At 47.5% G+C, this 21,981-nt stretch overlaps 2 protein-coding genes across 5 annotated transcripts in view; one reads left to right on the forward strand and one right to left on the reverse strand.

The window, feature by feature from the left end:
* CRMP1 (collapsin response mediator protein 1) overlaps positions 1–21,981 on the forward strand; it is a 74,407-nt gene that overhangs the window by 42,749 nt on the left and 9,677 nt on the right. For all 4 annotated transcript variants that reach the window (XM_024246575.3, XM_054553700.2, XM_024246576.3 and 1 more), the window contains exons 5-11: positions 422–483; positions 2,440–2,520; positions 8,770–8,838; positions 10,604–10,724; positions 12,357–12,513; positions 15,094–15,235; positions 15,916–16,086. In XM_024246575.3, coding sequence (XP_024102343.1) covers positions 422–483; positions 2,440–2,520; positions 8,770–8,838; positions 10,604–10,724; positions 12,357–12,513; positions 15,094–15,235; positions 15,916–16,086 — 803 coding nt within the window. The remainder of the gene's footprint in view (positions 1–421; positions 484–2,439; positions 2,521–8,769; positions 8,839–10,603; positions 10,725–12,356; positions 12,514–15,093; positions 15,236–15,915; positions 16,087–21,981) is intronic.
* The window catches only part of EVC (EvC ciliary complex subunit 1), a 117,597-nt gene continuing 112,973 nt past the window's right edge, over positions 17,358–21,981 (reverse strand). The window contains exon 23 of the mRNA XM_063723307.1: positions 17,358–20,268. The gene's annotated coding sequence lies outside the window, so the exon portion shown is untranslated. The remainder of the gene's footprint in view (positions 20,269–21,981) is intronic.

Consider the following 21,981-nt stretch of genomic DNA (forward strand, 5'->3'; position numbering starts at 1 on the left):
TCCTCTTCCTCCTCCTCCTCTTCTCCTTCTCTCTTTCTCCTCCTCTTCTTTTTCCTCCTCCTCCTCTTCCTCCTCGTCCTCTTTCTCCTCCTTCTGCTCCTCTTCCTCTTCCTCCTCCTCCTTCTCCTCTTCCTCCTCCTCCTTTCTCCTCCTTCTCCTCCTCTTCGTCCTCCTCCTCTTCCTCCTCCTTCTCCTCCCTTTCTCCTTCATCACCTTCACATTCTGCTTGGGTGTGACCTTCCCTGGAAGCTTCCTTTGACCTTCACCCACATCCTCAGGCTGGATAGGTGCCTCACTGGGGATCCCAATGGCACTCATCTCTCCTGGCGACTACCACTCTGCTCTGTGGTCATTGATTTATTGGAAAGACATGCTTCTGTTTTTTCTTAAACATTTTTCTATCCTTTTTCTCTTGAAACAGGCGTCAATTCCTTCCAAGTCTACATGGCCTATAAGGATCTCTACCAAATGTCCGACAGCCAGGTAGGCCCCTCACACTCGCCCTCTCCTCTCTTGTCTGGGCAGGACTGGGCCAGCTTTGTTAGTCCAGGCAGCACAGGGCAAGGGAGATTGTGAGAAGCCGCGGGGTTTGAGTCCTGGTTCTGGCACGGAATGGCTGTGTGATATGGTGTCAGTCATTGTCCCAGCTGGGCTTCTGTTCTTTTCTGACTGTGTGAGTGGCATGCAGAAGGGGGTCCCTGGTTTGGTGGCTCCCAAACCCGGCTTATCCTCAGCATCATCTGGAGAGCTCGCTCAAAATACAGATGCTTAGTGCATGTTCCAGATGCTGGGTGTTGGACTCAGGAGGCTGTACTTCCTGAAAGCTCTGCATTTGATTCTGGGATTCAGGCAAGGATGGGGACCATTTATGAGCTCTGACACAGGAAAATAGACTGCCTGGCCTTCCCTCACAGCAACTGCAACATGCTAGGCAAGTCATCTCCTCACATTTGTAAGATGGAACATTTCTGGCCCTGCCAACAGCAAACAATTATTACGTAGATGCACCAAGTCAAGGGAGATGGAGCCACAAGTTGTTCTTCAGGAGTAGCGGTTATGACTTACAGGACAGCTGGCCTTCTTATACTACTGAGTCTCCTAGTTTTGTTTCATTGTCACTTTCCTTTGCTGTGCTTGTTAGTGTGGTGGAGAAAATCATGGAGGCTAAAGCCAAGCCAGGCTGCAAGCCCTAGCCATACCAGCTGCTTGCTGTGCAGCCAGGGGCAGCTTTCCCAACTTCTCTGTGCTTTAGGCTCATAATAGACCTGCCTTATAGAGGCAGTTGAATGATTTCATAAGAAGAGTAAAGTGCTAGGATGGTGCCTAGCACAGAATGGTGCCATACAGGCGTCAGTAAGCAGGGTAATTGGTTATTACCATGGAGATAGATGGGCAATGGGAGAAGCACTTTATGTCCTTCCTTTCAGATAAACACTTGGGGTTGCAGAAAATTACTTATCCCAAGATGTCCTGGAGGCCTTTGATACAATCAACAGAAGACATTCAAAGAGCTGAAAGTTGGTTCAGTTACATAGAAAACACAGCCGGTGATGTGCTGGCATAATTGTGATTTTCACCTGTTTCATTCTAACCACTGGAGCCCTGGACATGGATGGAATCGAGCAGCCTCTGGGTGCGGATTCTCAAAAGTGCTTCATGTCTCCACATGCCTTCCCTATTTGCTGAAATAGGGATGTGTGTGGGAAAGCAGACATCCCAGGGGATGTTATCTTGCATGCATGGAGAACAAAGTTGAGATTCAAGTGCCCCTGGAGAGGGAGCTTCGTGGCTTTGGCCCTTACTGGGGCAAATGCCCAAATGCAGATTCTCCTCAGGTAGAAAGAGAACACTGGGCAGTGGGGAGGGCCTGTTTTGGCTAATTGAGAGGATGATTGGCATGCCATATATTATCTGAGTATTGGAGTTATTAGAGAGCTTGTTTCCCCCACCCCACCATTGTCTCTAAAATGGCATGGGTTCACATTTTTGTAAGGATGCACACATCTTCTGTGGCATGTAGGTGGCTATGGTACAGGCTTAGCAGATTTAGTTAGATAATTTCTGTAAAACTAATGGTGACTTCTCAGGACCAGTTGTTGCCATTAACACCTACAGGTGTTTCAAAAAAGCCAACCCAAAAAGACAGCAAAAGGCATAGATAGGCACTGAGATTGAGTCTGTCTTCATGCCCTGGGGTGACTGGGACCAGTTGTGCCCCATCCTCAGCTTCCTGCTTTTGGGTCTACAAGATATCAGGGTCAAGGAACGATCCTTCCAAGTCTGACTTATATAGCAGCATATTCCATCCATATGAATGTGTCACAGAGGCTGGCAGGTGAATGACCAAATGGGTGTGAGCAGAAGAACGGTCTTCATGAATGCACACGCTGTGATTTTTTTTTTTTAATCTCACACCAACCCCTGTTTATCTCTCCATAGCTCTATGAAGCCTTTACCTTCCTTAAGGGCCTGGGAGCTGTGATCTTGGTCCATGCAGAAAATGGAGATTTGATAGCTCAGGTGAGTGGCAAGAATTTCCACTCTTCTACCTCAGTCTGATTCTCCTTGTTTCAAAAGGTTTGATAAAAGAGCATTGGTTAGTGAGGAGGCTATACAATGAAAGGTCAAGCCAGGAATTGGGTGTCATATCAGACACACCAGATATGAATGAAAATGCTTTGCAAACCTAGGTCATACCAGTGGCAATGCACATGGAAGCTGGTGTTCCTCATTGTCTTCAGGAATTGGGAGTGGGCATCATGGAAAAGCCCAGGCTTGGAGAAGGTGTTACAGGCCAGCCTCCTCCATCTCCCAGCCATGTGACCTTGGGCAAGGAACTTTTTCCCATGAACACTCTCATTTTTCATCCAGAAACACCCACCTGGCAGTGTTATTGTGTGGATCAAATGATATTATGTGCCATGGCTTGAATGTGTCCTTCAAAAGTTCATTATGTTGAAAACTTAATGCACAAGCTAGTATTTTGATGGTATTTGGAGGTGAGGCCTTAGGGAGGTAATTTGGGTTAGATGAGATCATCAGGGTGGGGCCTTCATGATGGGATTAGTGGCTTTTTAAGGAGAGGAAGAGAGGCCTGAGCTGGCATGCACCTGCCGTCTCATGTGTTGTCCACCGCCATGCTATGACGCAGCAAGAAGGCCCTCACCAGATGCCGGCACCTTGTTATTAGATTTCCCAGCCTCCAGAACCATGGGAAATACATTTGTTTTCTGTATAAATTACCAAGTCTATGGTATTCTGTTATAGCATCAGAAAACAGATTAAGTCATCATGTATGTGAGGTTCAGAATCTGACACATAATGGACTGCAGCCATGCAAAAGATTTGGATAAAATGAGACATGAGCAGATTTTGATAATTCTAGCTGTGGAGTGGATAATTTTTTGGGAAAAGAATGAAAGCTGGGAGTGGTGGCTCATACCTGTAATCCCAACACTTTGAGAGGCCAAGGCAGGAGGATCACTTGAGGCCAGGAGTGTGAGACCAGCCTGTCCAACATGGCAAAACCCCATCTCTACTAAAAACACTAAAATTAGCTGGGTGTGGTGGAGCACACCTGTAATCCCAGCTATTACAGGTGGGAATACAGCTACTACAGGTGTGAGGCTGAGGCACGAGAATTGCTTGAACCTGGGAGGTGGAGCTTGCAGTGAGCTGAGATCATGCCACTGCACTCCAGCCTGGGCAACAGAGTGAGACTCTGTCTCAAAAAAAAAAAAAAAAAAAAAAAAAATGAAGTCAGGATGACCAGCTAGGTTCTATTCCAGCAATTCTCATAAGAAATGAAGAGAGGAGATAGGAGATGGAAGAGGTGAGCATGACAGGAGGGAAACAGTCTACAGGACCAATGGACGGATTGGGTGGAGGAAGAAGAGAAAGAAGTCAGGCAGACTTCTGGGTCTCTGGTGCAGAGGCATGGTTTGGTTATAATGCTGTAAATCAAGACCAGGCATATAGGGGAAGGTTTGGATGCAGCCAGAAAAGGTAGTTAATGCTAGACATGATGCAAAGGACTTCACATATTGATACTCACAACTACTCCATGAGGTAGATATAATTATTCACATTTTATAGATAGGGAAACTGAAGCTCCGATATGAATAAGTTGCTTACTGTTGCTCACAGGGCAGTAGAGCTAGGATGTTAACCAGTTCCGTCTGGTTCCAGAGCGCAGTGGAAAAGCAACATGGTGGTTCAGTGCTGGAGATCTAAAGCTTCACCATTAAGTTTCTTCATTGACTTCACTTCTTATCTGAGTCCTTGTAGTTTTTCTGCACAATTGAAATTCTTTCAAATTCAATGTAAAAAACAAACAGTGCCTTAGTACCAACATGCAAGAGTATTCTGTTCATTGCTAACAGGTCACTGCCTCCAGCCCACACTCAAAAAGAAGGGATTATATAAGGGCAGGAATGTCAGGAAGTGAGCATTATTAGTGCCACATCTGAGACTTCCTCCCAATCTGTCTTCTGGCCCCCATGATTGATGTTCCTCTCCCATGCAAATTACAATCACCCCCTCCCATAGTTCTCCAAAATTTCATAACAGCATTAGTTCACAGTCTGGAATCTCATCATCCGAACCAGGTCCAGGTGTGGATGAGGCTCTTGGCTGTATTTCCCATAATCTGTAGGTCTATGAAGCTAAAGAAGGAAGATATCTCCCTGACCCTCCTGACATACAACATGCAGTGGTGGACCTGACATTCCTATTCAAAAAGGGGAAAATAGAAGGCACCAAGGAGTTATTGGTTCATGGCAGTTCTGAAATCTGGCTGGGAAATGTTGGCAGTTCCTTGACTGGGTCTCAAAGCCTGAGAATAAGTCTCCATAGCTCTTGGCTCTACCTTCTAAACTCCTGCTTCCATCCTCTGAGTCATCCATCCTTTTTCGTGAAAGGTAGTGCATGTCTGCAGCTAAGTGGTTTTCTCAGCCTGCTTCTTGCTCAGTAGAATTTCAGGGATCAGCCAGGCGCGGTGGCTCATGCCTGTAATCCCAGCACTTTGGGAGGCCGAGGCGGGCAGATCACCTGAGGTCAGAAGTTTGAGACCAGCCTGGCCAACATGGCGAAACCCTGCCTCTACTAAAAATACCAAAAAAAAAAAAACAAAACAAAAACAAAAAACAAAACAAAACAAAAAAAAACTAGCCGGGCGTGGTGGCGGGTGCCTGTAATCCCAGCTACTTGGGAGGTTGAGGCAGGAGAATTGCTTGAATGTGGGAGGTGGAGGTTGCAGTGAGATGAGATCACGCCACTATACTCCAGCCTGGGTGACAGTGAGACCCCGTCTAAAAAAAAAAAAAAGAATTTTGAGTTTCCAACTGCTTCTTTTCATATCACATGCCTGTGTTCAGTCTCAGCTTCCAGTATTTTGCTAAGGCAACTCTCCTAAAACTCTGTGGGCCTCCTGTGAATCTCACTGGGGTTCATACCATAAGACAAAAGGCACCCACTTCTTCCAGATAATCCCTCCGCTACCCTGATGAGAGAGCTAAGAGACACAACTGCAGGCTTCCTAGAGGCCCTGTAGTTTGACTGAGATGGTCCACAGGCACAGCCTTCATCTCTTTGAAATGTCTCTTAAAAAAAATGTTTTTTTTAATTTTTTTTGAGACTTAGTCTCATTCTGTCACCCAAAGCTGGAGTACAGTGGTGCAATCTTGGCTCATTGCAGCCCCCGTCTCCTGGGTTCAAGTGATTCTTGTGCCTCAGCCTCCTGAGTAGCTGGGACTATAGGCATGCGCCACCATGCCTAGCTAATTTTTGTATTTTTAGTAGTGATAGGTTTTCACCATGTTGGCCAGGCTGGTCTCGAACTCCTGACCTCAAGTGATCTGCCTGCCTCAGCCTCCCACAGTTCTGGGATTACAGGTGTGAGCCACCATGCCCAGCCTAAAAGGTCCCTATTTAAAGGATCTCTTTATTGTGGCTGATAATACTGGGAGGCACCACCCCTCATCTTTCTGAGTTCCTAACAAGGGGCTGTAGAGTCGCATCCTTGGTTTCATCACAAGACTGTTTATGGCTGCTTCTCACCTCCTGTGAGGACTCACTGGCAATGTCCTCAGAGGCCCTACTTCTTCTAAGAGTCCATTCAAGGCTATTTAAAATGCTGTTTCAGAATTCGTTCGCTGCCTGGTTCCAGAGCCTCTTCCACACATTTAGATATCTTTTATGATAACACCCTACTTCTGGTAACAAAACCTGTACTAGTCATCCATGATTGCATAACAAATTACTTCAGAACATAGCATCTTAAAGCAAATTATCTCATGGTCCTGTGGTTCCGGACTCCAGGTGCAGCTCAGCTATTTCTGGCTGAGGGTCTCACAGGCCATAGTGAGTGGCAGGTGGGGGGCGGTGAGCATCTCAAGGCTCAACTGGTGCAGGATTTGCATCCAGCCTCTCGTAGGTGGTGTATTTCTGGATTTAGCTCCTTGCTAGCTGTCAGGCTAATGTGATGGTCTGTTCTTTGCTGGCTGCTGGCCAGAGGCCTCCCTCAGTTCCTTGCACATGGGCAGCCCCAGTGAGGTGGCTTCCTTCAGAGCAGATTAACCAAAAAGCAATAGGTGAGCAGGTCGGAAGCCAGAGTCTCTGTAACCTGACCTCGGGAGTGACAACCCAACCTTTTGTCTTGTTCTGCTCATCAGAAGCAAGGTGCTGGGTCCAGCCCACACTCCAGGGGAGGGGACCCTGCAGGGGCTTGAAAAGCAGGAGGCGGGATCACTGGGAGTCATCTTAGAAGCTGCGGCCACACAAATCTTAGCTGATTTTAAACTTTCTGAAAATGGAACCATACAGCCCACACTCTCTTATGTCTGGCTCCATTTGCTCAATCTGAGGCGTGTGAGATCCATCTTTGGCCAGGCATAGCACTAGCTTTTTCTATTTCATCGGTGTGTAGAATTCCACCGCACGAATCTGCACAATGTATTCTCCAGTTGTTGGATATTTGGATAGTTTCACATTTGGAACCGTGATGCGTGAGGCTTCTGTGCTTGTTCTTGCTCCATTCTTGTTCAGCCTTTTATTAAACATAGGTTCACATCTTTAGCTGGTATATACCTAAGAGAGGAATGGCTGGGTCCTAGGGTGTGTGTAGATTCAGCTTTAGTGGTTACTGCTACACCGTTTTCCAGCGTGCGCGCGCCCCCACACCAGTGTGAGAGAGGTCCACCCTGCAGCACCCAGCTCCTGAGTGGCACATAAGGGGCTTGGCTCTCCTCACTGCCAGCAGAGATTTAGCTGTTCCAGCTCCAGCACATCTGTCACCTTTTGGACATTTGCTTTCCAGCTTTCAACATTTTGTTCCTGTGGTCTTTGTGTTTTCTTGGTTCCTGTGTATCTCTTTGTGTTGTGATTTCTGTGTGTTTGGAAGGCAGTGAAACAAATGCATGTGTGTAGTCCATTATTTTTGACTAGAAATCCTACTCTCGTCTTTGTTTTTCTTCATTATGTCATCTTTCATCCTCCCTTTTTCCCCTCTTCTCCCTCCCTCCTGCCTTTCTTCCCTTCCTCCCCTTCTCTCCATTCCCCTTTCCCTCCCCTACCCTCCCCCTCCTTACTTCCTCTTTCCTTCCAGAATAGTAACTGACATGTAAACAATTTCACATAGGGATTTCTCGGTATTCTAAAATCTTTTTGTAAACATTTTCTAAAAATGCTTTGTAAACAGCGTCTTCAGTGGCTGAAATTATTCCATTGTTTACTTAAATCTACCCAGCTGTTAGACTTTGAAATGGTTTCCCATTTATATTCTTGTAATAACCTCGAGCTTAATAACCATAGACGCACAGTTGAAATTGTGATTTCTTTTCATGATTGATGAGGCCCAGGGTTCATGACGGGGTTATGTCTAAGAACAATGACACAGACACTGAGGAAGTTAAAATTAGCAGCAGCACAGCTGGCATCTGGGCAATGTCAAAAAATTTTTTTATTTTTGTTTTTAGAAATTAAAGTGTTCCTGGGACAAAGAAACTTTGGACCAGATGGATTTGAATCTAGGCCATCAGCCCCAGGGAACCATTTCAAGATTATATGATAAGTTTGAGGTAGTGGTTTCCTGCTAGAAAGGCAGATGCCAGGAAGAGGCAGCTGAAGTAGATATGAGAGCCGGCTGCCAATTAATGAGCGAGTGCTTGCTCAGCTCCAGGTTTTGTGCTGAGCATGTTTCATATGCTTGCTCATCTGATCAGCATAGTAACTCTGCAGTACAAGCACCGTTATCCCCAGTGTACAGAAGAGAAGACTGAGGCTCAGAGAGCTTGACCAACCTGCCCAAAGTCACAGAGACGGCTGTTCTGGATCTGGACTCCCAGTTTCGGGATCTTTGATTTCAACATCAAAGACTAGAGTAGGATTCCTAGTTGAAGATATCCATGTTGTACCCAAACACCATGTTTCTTCCCAGAGGAGAGGCCTGCAGAGAGACTCCGAGATTGAGAGGGTGGTGGGTGGCCTTGGAAGCTCATGTCTTATAACCCTGCTTCCTCTCATTGATCCCGGGAGATTCCATATAAAGCAGGTGCAGATGGAGCCATGCAGGGCTACAAAGGGGAAGGTGGATGGGTGTGTAGTGGAGGGGACACAGTTCACTGCCCCCACCCAGCACACTGTTAACCTGGTGCAAGCCACTCACCTCTTTGGGACCCAGCTGCCCCCTCTGTCTAACCAGGGGGTTGGAGGAGTCACTTCTCCCAGCTCTGACATCCTCTGATCGCTAACTCACTTGTTCTTGTCTTGTAGGAACAAAAGCGGATCCTGGAGATGGGCATCACGGGTCCTGAGGGCCATGCCCTGAGCAGACCTGAAGAGGTAAGGTCTCCTCAACTTGGGCATGACTCTGACACTCATCACTGAGCACTCACCTTGATGCTGTTCCAGCTGGAACAGCCCAGCCAGGACCCAGGTCCTTCCCATGTCCTCTCCCAGACCATCCCAAACCATCTTGTCTTCCCTGGGAACCCTGGGGACTGCTGGCTGGAGAAGCCAGAAAGAGGTGCTGCCTCTCCCAGGGTCCTGGAACTTCACTCCAAGGCCCTGTGGGTGCTTCAGTGTCCCAAGTGGATACGGATTCTCATGGAGGACTTTGCATAGTGGATGACAGGAAAGTGGAGCCGCATGCCCAAGCCCAGCACCTAGGAGACAACTCCCACTGCCTGCCCTGTTCCCAAACTTTGAAAAAGGATGACTTCCCCTGGAGTGGCTGTGTGTGTGTGTGTGTGTGTGTGAGTGTGTGTGTGTGTGTGTATATGTTAGTGTGTGAGTGTGTATATGTTAGTGTGTGAGTGTGTGTATGTTAGTGTGTGTGTGTGTGTGTATGTTAGTGTGTGAGAGTGTGTGTGTATGTTAGTGTGTGTATGTTAGTGTGTATGTGTGTGTGTGTGTGTGTGTGTGTGAGAGTGCGTGTGTCTGTGTGAGTGTGTGTGTGTGTGCATGTGCACGCACCTGTAGGGAGCATGGAAGGAGGAAGGCAAGCTGATTGGGCATGGAATGGAGTGGGCACCCTGGAAGCCATCCTTTGAGTTGAGGACACTTTCTTTTTACTTTGTTTGTTTCTTTCTTTCTTTCCTTTTTTTTTTTTTTTTTTTTTTTGAGATGGAGTCTTTCTCTGTTGCCCAGGCTAGAGTGCAGTGGTATGATCTCGGTTCACTGCAGCCTCCGCTTCTTGGGTTCAAGTGATTCTCCTGCCTCAGCCTCCCGAGTAGCTAGGAATACTAGGCACAGGCATGTGCTGCCATGCCTGGCTAATTTGTGTATTTTTTTTTTTTTTTTTTTTGAGATGGAGTCTCGCTCTGTCGCCCAGGCTGGAGTGCAGTGGCGCGATCTCGGCTCACTGCAAGCTCCGCCTCCTGGGTTCATGCCATTCTCCTGACTCAGCCTCCTAAGTAACTGGGACTACAGGCGCCCGCCACCACGCCCTGGCTAATTTTTTGTATTTTTAGTAGAGACGGGGTTTAACTGTGTTAGCCAGGATGGTGTCGATCCCCTGACCTCGTGAATAGAGACTGGGTTTCACCATGTTGGCCAGTCTGGTCTCAAACTTCCGACCTCAAGTGATCCATCCGTCTTGGCTTCCCAAAGTGCTGGGATTACAGGTGTGAGCCACCGTGCCTGGCCAAGTTGAGGACATTTTCTGATGTCCTCATCAGGTCATTACCGAGTGTCCTGGGCCTGTGCCCTGGGCCTGGTGTCTGCTGGACACAGGGGACACAGACGTGAGTGGACAGGTTCCGTGTCCTGAGGGGCTTGAGATCCCACCCAGTGCTCTTCATGAGCTCCATGGCCCGGGGATGTCCATGATCTGTGTGTTCCTGGCCTGTGGTGAGGTCAGGACAGAACTGGGAGGCAGTGGTATAAACTTGTATAGTGCTTGGATGTTGCTGCCATATCCCAGTGTGAGACCAGTGCTCCACCCCGGAGAGCAGGGGGCACTGTCAAGTGCTGTTGGACTCAGTATGTCCTTCTCATTCGATGGAGCAGATTTCCCTTCTGATCACATTTAATTAAGGAAAATGGAGATGGGTGGTAGCTTTGCCCCCAGCCTTCCCTCCTGTGACACTGTGTGTACCGTGTTCAGCTGGAGGCCGAGGCGGTGTTCCGGGCCATCACCATTGCGGGCCGGATCAACTGCCCTGTGTACATCACCAAGGTCATGAGCAAGAGTGCAGCCGACATCATCGCTCTGGCCAGGAAGAAAGGTATGCAGCCGGCCCTAGGCCTTCTGGGGGCAGCTGGGGCCTGGAAGGGGGTGTCCCGCAGGTTCAAGTTCACTCCCTCCCGAACTCAGACAGGCAGCCGGAGGAGGGAGGGGTGGAGCGGGGATGCTCCTGACACAAGGATGGAGGCTGGAATTCTTTGGTCCCAATGACCTTAGGACATTCACCTCGATAAGCTCAGCTCCATTTAAAGAGAATTTTAATAATATGTTTAATCTAATGGATCCAAATATTTATTCAGCATGTCATCAATGTAAAAATCATTAATATTTTGCATGATGTTTTCTGTACTCTTCGAAATTCAGTGTGTATTTTACATGTACACAACTCAGCTCAGACTAACCACAGCCTCAGGTTATTGGTGGCCACATGAGGCTCAGGAGTGCCTTATTGGACAGAGCAGCTGTGGACCCCAAATATGTTGTTTTAGTGTTTTTAAGGGCAAGCTGACAAGTAGAGGCTAGAACAGTACAGCTTGCCTGAAACTAGCTCCATTTTGAAGATAAGGAAACGGGGGCTCAGAGACGTTACAGAAATCTGGAAGCGGTACCAGCCGGGAAGGGGTAAGCAGGCAGGTTCTGGAGCTATAGGAAGCCATAAGGTAGCCATTAGCCACATGTGGCTATTTAAATTTAAATTAAGTAACGTTAAGTAAAATGAACAAGTTAGTTCCTCAGTGGCACCAGCCACACCAGCTTAAGGGCCACATGTGGCCAGTGGTTGCTGGTTGGGCAGCTGTGATGCAGGGCACCCCTCTCGCTGCAGAGAGCGCTGCTTGATGGGCTGCCCTAAAGCCAGGCAGAGGTTGCAGCTGCCTCTCCTGCTGGGCAGCAGGTGGCCTCGGGTGAGGGCAGCAGGGTCTCTCGGGCCACATCTCTTGCCCTTGGTCTCTAATGCAAAGATCTTTCCTGGGGAGCCCGAGCCTCTGCCTGCAGGCTTTTCTGGAAGAAGCCCACCTGGCCCACTCCTTGAAAGACAGGCAGTAACTTCTGGGAAGTTAGTGCTCGGGAAGCCGCCCTCCGGCACTGGGCTGATAGAAACACATCCAACTCCCTTTCCCCTGGGGTGGGACGACCCTGAGGCATGTTCCCGAGCAGGACTGAGTGCCAGGGCCCTCAGCTGTGCCTCGATGAGGAATCTCCCTTTATTGGCTGCTTTCCCTGCCTTATGTCACTTCCTCAATCCCCAGCCAGTGTTTCCTGGAATCACCTCCCAAATAAGACTCTTGAACTAGATTCCTAAGATCTGCTTCTGGCAGAACCCAAACTGAGAAGAGCAAATCGTGTCTCCGTGGCTTGGCTTACAAATCTATAAAAGGACATAATAATGTCCAAATCCTAAAAGCAACAGCCGTATCCACAAGGTTGCTGGGTGAGTCAGCTGCCGTACGCCCCAAGGAGCGCGTGGTGGGGTGCTGACAATGTGGTGGAGCTGGGCCTGGACACCCAAGGTCCCTGTGGTGCAGGCGGTGATGCCTGCAAGAATGGTGGCCAGTGTTCTGGCCTTCAGCCAGCCCCGTTCTCCCTCCACAGTCTTCCAATTTTGTGCCTTTGACATCTGCCTCAAGAGAGTATTTGCTTTTAACCAGGCTTGTTTGTGTTTGCCCCTCCTAAGGGCCCCTAGTTTTTGGTGAGCCCATTGCCGCCAGCCTGGGGACCGATGGCACCCATTACTGGAGCAAGAACTGGGCCAAGGCTGCGGCATTCGTGACCTCCCCTCCCCTGAGCCCGGACCCTACCACGCCCGACTACTTGACCTCCCTACTGGCCTGGTGAGACCTGTGAGAATGTGGGGCTGGGGGAGGCAGCTGGGGCCTTTGGAGGCAGAGAGTTAATGGTGGGAATCCACAGGCTGGTTTGGACTCATGATTGTAGAGGAGGCTCTGCCCCGTGCTCTGAAAGGACAGTGCCCGTATGGATTACAACAGGCCTTCAGGGACCTGAAGATCTATGGCATCCAGTGACTGTTCCATTCACATCTATTGACCACCTCCTATTGAGCCAACCTACTGTTAAGCACCTGCTCTGTGGCAGGCACCATGGTGTATCAGGAAGCACCAGGATTACGGATGGAAACAAGGCTATGTCACCCTGGACCTGGCACGTCACCCGTAACATCTCTCTGTCTCCCTCATTTTACTCAAAGTGGAAGCAGACAGTACCCGTGGCAGAGCTGCCTATGAGACAGTGCAGAAAAAGGACCTGGAACCGAGGGCTCCAGAAGTGGCCGCTGCTGCCTGCAGCACACCTGCTGTGGTGCACGCACACTGTGGAGCCCAGCACCTCAGTCCCTTCCCTTCTGTTAGCCACCATGAGGTAACAGCACTTAGCAATAGCAAGGCCACACAGCGAGGCTAAGTGTCCAGGCCGCTCTGTAAGCAGAGATGCATGCTCAGAGCCCACCGGGAGGCTTGCAGAAGGCTTTCTGGAGGAGGTGGCATCAAGACTAAAGCTTGGGGATGAGTAGGAGTTTGCCCAATAGGGGAGGATAAGATGAGGCTTCTTGGCAGAAGGAACCTTGGAGGAGGGGCAGTGGGGTGCGCCCACGTGGAAATCACTGTCCCCCTGATGATACAGAAACCCTTGACTAGCATAGCCAAGGGCTTACTCAACATCTGAAGTCCGACATCTGGTGGGCAGCTCACGTTTACAAAGAACTGCAGATCTTCCCCCATAAAGCTGCTACCCCCACAGTCTTGCCCATCTCAGGAAATGTCAGGAACACGGACCAGAGGCCCTGGAGTGTGACAACGCCTCACCTGTCTGCTGTGGCCATCCTGGCTCAGGCCACCGTCATCCCTGGCTTCCTACCAAGCCTTTCTATTTCCACATAGGCCCACCCCACCCTATCCATCACAGTCTGCGCTCAGACATTTAGAACCTACTTTAGATCAAACACCCCTCTGCTCGGAACCAGTAAGTCCTCTGCCAGTGAAACCCACGTCCCCACAACATCCAACAAGGCAAAACTCAATCCGGTGCACATGCCCTGACCAACCTCCCTCCCTGGACCTCCTCTGCCCTTGGCTCTCTCAGTCCAGTCCCAGCTTCATGCTGACCCTGAACCCCAGGCAGGACCCTGCCTCGGGGCCTTTACACTCATGGGAACCCCTGGCTAGTTCCCTCTTTCTCAGACGCCACATGGTTTGCTCTGTGACTTCCTTCAGATCTTTGCTAGAAGGCTCCTTCTCAGTGACGTAATTTTCTGATTATCCTCCTGGAAACGGCATTCCCCAGCCTGTCCCCAGCATGCCTCATCCCCACCTGCTTTGGTAGAATCCCTGACACTCACTCTGACAGTGCCCATGTGCCCCATTCACCTCTGCTTATTGCCAGACTCCCCCATCCCTCAATATAGCTGACACATGCAGAAGCTCTCTCTTTCTGTTCTTAGATGCACTCCCCATTCCTTAAATTGTACCAGGCACATAGGAAGCATGCAACACAATTTTGTTGAATAAATGAGTGAAGAAAACTTCTAAATATACTCCTCTGCATCTAGGTAATTGCTAACATTTCCTGGGCCTCTGGATTGGAGGACAGCCTCACCGTCCTCACCTTGAGTTTAGAACCACTAATAATGGTCCATTCATTTTTTATTTTATTTTATTTTATTTTTTGAGACTGCGTTTTGCTCTTGTCGCCCAGGCTGGAGTGCAATGGTGCAATCTCGGTTCACTGCAACCTCCACCTCCCGGGTTCAAGCAATTCTCTTGCCTTAGCCTCCTGAGTAGCTGGGATTACAAGCGCCCACCACCACACCTGGCTAATTTTTTTTTTTTTTTTTTTTTAGTAGAGACAAGGTTTTGCCATGTTGGTCAGGCTGGTCTCGAACTCCTGACTTCAGGTGATCCACCCGCCACAGCCTCCCAAAGTGCTGGGATTACAGGCGTGAGCCACCACACTCAGCCTGGTCCATTCATTTTATTGTCTTAGGTGTTCAGCTCAGGGCATCTGATATATCAAAGAGTATTTGTTTTTAAAACACCAGGGGACAAAAGGGTAAATCCCAGTGAACTTGTGCCACTTTGCTGTAACCAATGAATACTGTTTGTTCTGCAAGCACAGCACAAACACACTGGCCAGCCCTTATGCCAACTGCCTTACGTCAAGAAGACAAATGTCAGCACACATTACTTGCTTTGTAATGTGCAAGGCATGAGGCCAGTGACATAAATGGGGCATCCCTGACTTGTGACACGTGCAGGCACACGCTGGAGAGTCTCTCTTACCCACTGGCTTCCTGATCTAGTCATTCATTGATTGGCTGTGCTGCATGTTCCTGTTTGAAGTCAGGGTTTGCCTTCAAAATGAACTAAGGTCTGAACTCTACCTTGTTTTGTCCTTGCCAGTGGGGACTTGCAGGTCACAGGCAGCGGCCACTGTCCCTACAGCACTGCCCAGAAGGCGGTGGGCAAGGACAACTTCACCCTGATCCCCGAGGGTGTCAACGGGATAGAGGAGCGGATGACCGTCGTCTGGGACAAGGCGGTGGTAAGGCTGGATCTCTTCTCAGGAGCATTCTAGAAACACCCTACCTGCCCTGTGAAAACCGATGCATTATGCACGCTGGGTTCTTCAAAGTTCCCTTCTTACATGGAGGCGGAAGCAGATATACTAGGAGGGCGCAGGAGGGAACGCATAACTTGTGAGAAAGTAGCTCAAGTCTGGGAGAGGCCTCTGCATTCGCGGGTGTCACCCTTGTCCTTTATATCTTAAGATTGAAAAATGTTTTGTTTTGTTTCTCAACCACATCTTAGTTCCTGTGAAAATGTCTCTGTAACGCTGTGTGTATGCATGTGCACACGTGTTAGGAGTTGGGGTGTTGAGTGGGTAGAGAGAGAATTCCTGTTGCAGAGGAAGAGCTGGGTCTCACTCTGATCACTGACCTGAAACCAAAGGTTTTTAATCTTCTGTTAAATTGGGGCCTGGTGACATGGACAAGATGTCATAGTGGCTCCTGTGTCAACATACCTCTGTGCGGTTAATTAAATGTCCTCTCTGATGAGGCTGGGCCTTTTGGGGTTCTTGATGATGGCACGTTTTTAGCTGGGAGAGGAGAGAATTCCAAGCCTTGCAAGGCCTGCAGCTGGCAGGCTTCCATTTGTGCCCAGCTGCCTCTCCTTCTGGCCCCATTATGAGATGCTCTTCTCATCTGTGGGTCTTGCCTGTAGGCTACTGGCAAAATGGATGAGAACCAGTTTGTCGCTGTCACCAGCACCAATGCAGCCAAGATATTTAACCTGTACCCAAGGAAAGGGCGGATTGCCGTAGGCTCGGACGCCGATGTGGTCATCTGGGACCCTGACAAGGTGAAGACCATAACAGCCAAAAGTCATAAGTCGGTAAGTCCTGGCCTATTTGTGCTGCTGAGATAAGTGATTCTTCGTTTTAATCATTTTTAAAGACTGATTAAAAATGATTTATAAATTTTCCAACTAGGATGTGATCTGATATCTAGCCTGACTCAGTCATTCCCATTTCTCCTCCAGTTGGAGAGATTGGGAGGAGGGATTTGAGCAGGCTCAGCTAAGCTGCTTCTCCTTCTCTCTCTCTCTCTCTCTCTGCTCCTGACCATGGATGCATGCATTCCCAGCCATCTGACACTGCTTATAATGTGTAAGCTTCAGGGCTCAGAGAGGGAAAGTATTAGGTCTAAGGTTTTCAATTTAATTATCAAGCTGGAAAGGGTTTGATTTGGTATATCGGAAACCTCCCACTTGGTTTTGCGGCTGGCTGCTAATAGACAGGAAAGGGTTGGCCCTAAAGTGCACACTTTTTCACATTCCATGCCGAAAGTTATGGGCCGTCTTTGCTTTGTATCTTATATGCCTTTGATTTCTCCGCTCATCCAGCAACCTACCAAAGATGCATGCATAGAAAGGGTGCATGCAGAGATGGCAGAAGACACCTGTGCCTCCCCGAAGGGCTTGCTTTAACACCCTCCTGCATGGCCAACAGTGGCCTTGGGTCTGGATTAACAGTTACACGCACAGACCCAAGAGGCCACAGTGGTCCCTGGCTCACTGGAGTCTGTGCAGGCACACAGGCCAGAAGTAGTGCATGTGCACACTGTGATGGGGCTGCAGTGGGTGTTCCCATAGCCCCTGGGCTCACATACTGGAGAAGGAGGCCACAGGTAGGGGGACAGGATGCCACGCACAAGGAAGTTTCATAAGAAAGCCACAGGAAACACTTGTAGCAGCTCACGGCCATGGCCCTGGAGTATCCTTTGGCTGCCAGAGACATAGTCTGCAGAAGCAGAGGTCTCGGTAGCTGCTCACTGACCTTGTCCGGCTCAGCAATCCAGGTCATTCTTACAATACACAATGCTCCCTGGTAACACTACTTGCTTCCCACGGCCCCCATCTCCAGGGAACGGGGTGCCTGAGATCATCTTCCCATGGAGAAAGGTTTATGCCACTCACATGTACAGTCCAGCAGGGCATGCAATTCTATTATTTATTATTATGAATTATTTCATGTGTGTACACACTGCTTGGGGTCTGTGCACATAGGAGAGGCAATGGGAGAACATCTGAGAGGGTCTTGCCAGTGAGAGGGCATCTTAGTCCATTTTGTGCTACTGCAATAGATACCACAGACTGGGTAATTTACAAAGAAAACAAATTTATTTGGCTCATGGTTCTGGAGGCTGGGAATTTCAATATTAAAATGCTCGCATCTGGCAAAAGCCTTCTTGCTGAGTTATCCCATGGGCATAGGGATAAGAACTGCCCTCTGCATGGGCAGAGGGCAGAACGATAAGACAGGACAAGTGTGAAAGAAATATCAAGAGAACGCTGAATTCGCTTTTATAACAAGCCCAGTCTCACAATAACTCACTCATTCCTGTGATAACAGCATTAACCATTAATGAGGGCAGAGCCTTCATGACCTAATCGGCTCTTAATGGTCTCACATCTTAATACCATTGCAATGGCAATTAAATGTCCAGTTGAATTTTGAGGGAACATTCCAACCGTAGCAGAGGGTGTGCACTCCTACAGGCATCTGGCTGTGGGAGCTGCCCCTTGCTTCACAAGGTGATCCTCATCTAGAAAGGAACGTGAATGTCTGTGTCAGCCAGTCAAAGGTCAGCGGACAAGGACCCAGAAGGAAGTAGACTGAGCTGGGATTGTCTTACTATTCCTTTTGTTGTTGTTGATATGGAGTCTCGCTCTGTCGCCCAGGCTGGAGTGCAGTGGCGCAATCTCGGCTCACTGCAAGCTCCGCCTCCCGGGTTCACGCCATTCTCCTGCCTCAGCCTCCCAAGTAGCTGGGACTACAGGCGCCCACCACCACACCTGGCTAATTTTGTTTTGTATTTTTAGTACAGACAGGGTTTCACCATGTTAGCCAGGGTGGTCTCGATCTCCTGACCTCGTGATCCGCCCACCTCGGCCTCCCAAGGTGCTCGGATTACAGGTGTGAGCCACCGCGCCCGGCCTGTCTTACTATTTCAATGTGGAATCAGGGGCCACACCAGCTTCCATGCTCAGGAGTGGGCACTCTTTGTGTGATTATCATCACAATCCAGCCAAATACTGTTTTGTAGTTACTCCGTGCTTAGCATTCTCCATGCATCATCTCATTTAATCCTCAGGATCTTCTAAGTTAGGTATATTGTTATTAATAAATGAGAAAATGGACAGAGAGAGGACACGTGTGTTAAGTTTCCCCTGGACACTGTTATAAAGTGTCACAGGCTGGGTGGTTTAAACAAAAGAAATTTCGTTTCTTAAAGTTCTGGAGGGTAGAAGTTGAAACCAAGGTGTTGGCCAGGCCATGCTCTCTCTGAAGGCTCTGGGAGCAGATCCCTTCCAGGCCACTCTTTTAGTGTCTGACGTCCCCAGCAGTACTTGGTTCCATGGCGTGTAAGGCATCCCTTACATCTCTGCCTCTGTCATTGCGTGGCCTTCTCTGCTGTGTCTTCTTTTATGGATGCCAGTCATTGGATTTTGGGCCTACCACACCCCAATGTGACCTCATCTTAACTAATTACACCTGCAACATCTCTGTTTCCAAATAAGGTCACATTCTGAGGTAATGGGGGTTAGAACTTCAACATGTCTTTTTTGGGAGCACGATTCAACCCATAACAATATGTAATATACCCAAGGTTACCCATCTGGGAGGTAACTGTCTTCAGGTTAAACTCGGGGAAGCATCCCCTCTCTGTGTGAGGCAAGATTTGAATTCTTTTCATAGCAGCAAGAGGACAGTTGAGGATTCCGTGAGGTGGTTTGACCAAAGGATTTTGTCTGTTTCATTTTCTCTGTCCAAAGCAATGCCATCCACATAATGGCAATTTTTTCAGAACATGGATTGAGAAATGCTGTTAGAGGTTAGTTTTGTTTTCATATGTTTTAAAAAAACATTACTTTTAACAATGAAAAGAGATCATTTCTTGTATATTGACCGTGATTAGATTTTAGATCTACTTTTCTATAAAACACAACTTTTATTCTTTCCTGTCTTAGTGGAAAGCATTCACATCAAAGTGCCACATCATGGGTATGCATATGTGTTTGTATTTCATAGACTATCTGGATGTTTTTAACTTTCTTATTGAGATATAATTCACATACCATAAATGTCACCATTTTGAAGTGTACAATTCAGTGGCTTTTAGTATATTGAGAAGGTTTTACAATCATCACTAATTCCAGAATGTTTTCATCACCTCCAAAAAAGAAACCCTGTACCCATGAACAATCAGTCCCCCTCTCCCTCCCGCATTCCCTAGCAACCACTAATCTGCTTTCTGTTTCTATGGATTTGCCTATTCTGGACATTTCATATAAATGAAATCATCCAGTATGTGGCCTTTTATGTCTGGCTTCTTCTACTTAGCATCATATTTTTGAGGATCATCCATGCTGTATCATGGATGGGTACCATGTTCCTTTGATGGCTGAATAATATCCCCTTGTAGGGATGGACCACGTTTAGTTTATGCACACATCAGCTGACTGGCTGCTTTTTAAAGGGTATAAAAGAAACCAGTCCTCCCTGGAGGGGACCAGGGAACTGGGGCTCATGGATGGCAAGAGGTTTTTTCATCATGGTGTTTTGTGTTGTTTAAATTTTTACACTGTTTGTATATTACCTTTAAGAAATGAAGGAATTGATGTTTAAAATTCAGTGTTGTTGTGAAATGCAGGGTGTGGCATTTGTGATATGACCAGGGCCTCCTCACACCTCTGCAGCTTGAGACTCTCACCACAGCACAGCGTGTTCCTCACCCAGGAGTAGGGACAGCAGCCCAGGTCCCCAAGGGCTGGCCAGTTTCAGCTGGGAGATGGGTGACTGGTTCCTTGCACCGCCCCTCTGCATTCATAATCCATGTGTCCCTCGGCACAGTTATGAATCACTCCATAGTGGAGCCACTTTAGGGTGAGGGAGAATTAGGTTAGCAAATGCTAACACTGGAAACACACTGTCTGCCTGGGTCCTGCGAGGCTGGCACAGTGTCAACAGCTGTGTGTAGGAGACGTGATTGCCTGGAACCCCCAAGAATGCACCTAAAAATCATCAAACACCATCAGATTACAAACCAATATAAAGAATTGATAGTTTTTCTATGGAAGAATCAAAAATCACTTTGAAAAATAGAATGGAAATCAAAATCCTGTAATAGCAATAAAAACTAAAGACTTGGCCTGGCGTGGTGGTTCATGCCTGTAAACCCAGCACTTTGGGAGGCTCAGGTAGGGGGACTTGAGGCTAGGAGTTTGAAACCAACCTGGGTAACATAGTGAGACCCTGCAACTACAAAAAAAAAAAAAAAAAAAAATTAACTAGGCATGGTGGTGCATGCCTGTAGTCCTAGCTACTTGGGAGGCTGAGGCAGGAGGATTGCTTGAGCCCAGGACTTGGAGGCTATAGTGAGCCATGATTGTGCCACTGCACTGCAGACTGAGACCCTGTCTCAAAACAAACAAACAAACAAACCAAAAAAATAGAAAACTAAAGACTTAAATAAATTCAAGGACCTTTACACTGAGAAGATTCAATATAGTCAACATATCAATTCTTTCTAATCTAATCTATAAATTTGGTGTGATCCCATCAGAAAATTTAATCATTTAGCTAGGAAAGCAGAGTTCCCAGATGGGAAATGTGAGAGTAGCTGAAATAGTTCTGAAAAAAGGGAAGACTGGGCCCGGGGGTGTCAGTCATCCCAGTTATTAAAACATGTCATAAAGCTGCAATAAACCAAACAGTTTGGCATGGGTACAAGAAAAAGAGAGCCAAGGAATAGACTGACTGCATATGGGAATTTGCTTTACAATAAAGGAGACAATTAGAATTAGGAAACGATAGTTTCCTATTTGTGTTAGAACACCTGACCCATGAGGCTTAACCTCTGCCCTACTATTTACTAGCAAACAAATCAAACCATGGATCAAAGATTAAGATAAAATAAAGCTATGAAAGGATTAGAATAAAACACACATTTTTTGAAAGAATGATAATTTTGAAGGGGAAAGGATCTTGCTAAGCAAGACGCAAAACTTAGAAATGGTAAAGAATGGTCTGTTTGACCATTGACTACACAAAAATTATACAAAACAATCTGTGTGGCAAAAACAATTACTTCATATGAGTTCCAGAGACAGAGGACCCGGGAGGGAGGAAATATTTGCAACACACATAACAAAGGATTAATTCTTTAACATTGAGTGTGTACTTTTAGAAATCAGTAAGAAGAATGCCAAGACCCTGAGAAATAGAATAATGTGCAAAACACAGTGACACAGTAAGAAATATAGAAATGGCATGTGTTGATTTAAAAAGAGACCCAGTCTCAGTCACAAATGCAAATAACAACCTAGAGATAGTATTTTTCACCTGTGCCAGCAACTGAGATCAGGAGTTTAATATACATAGATACTGTCTACCAAAGGCTGTCAGGTAAGCTCACAGAGTTTTGTTGGGAATGGAAACTAGTGTTGTCTTTTTCAGAGGGCAAATCTGTCAAAGATGAAAATCCATTTACTCTTTGGCCCCAAACTCCACATCTAGAAACACGTTCAAGTGTGCAGATTGTGGATGTAAAGTCTGTTTCAGCATTGTTTTTAGCAAAGGCATCGCAATGACCCAACTGTTTATCCTTGGGAACTGGGCATATAAATGGTAGTACATCCTCCTGATGAAATGTAGCAGTGTAAAAGTATTTTGTATGTGTGCTGATATGGAACAATTGCTGAGGTAAAGAAAAATTAAGCTGAGAA

This window comes from Pongo abelii, chromosome 3, assembly GCF_028885655.2.
Source record: "Pongo abelii isolate AG06213 chromosome 3, NHGRI_mPonAbe1-v2.0_pri, whole genome shotgun sequence".
NCBI lineage: Eukaryota > Metazoa > Chordata > Mammalia > Primates > Hominidae > Pongo > Pongo abelii.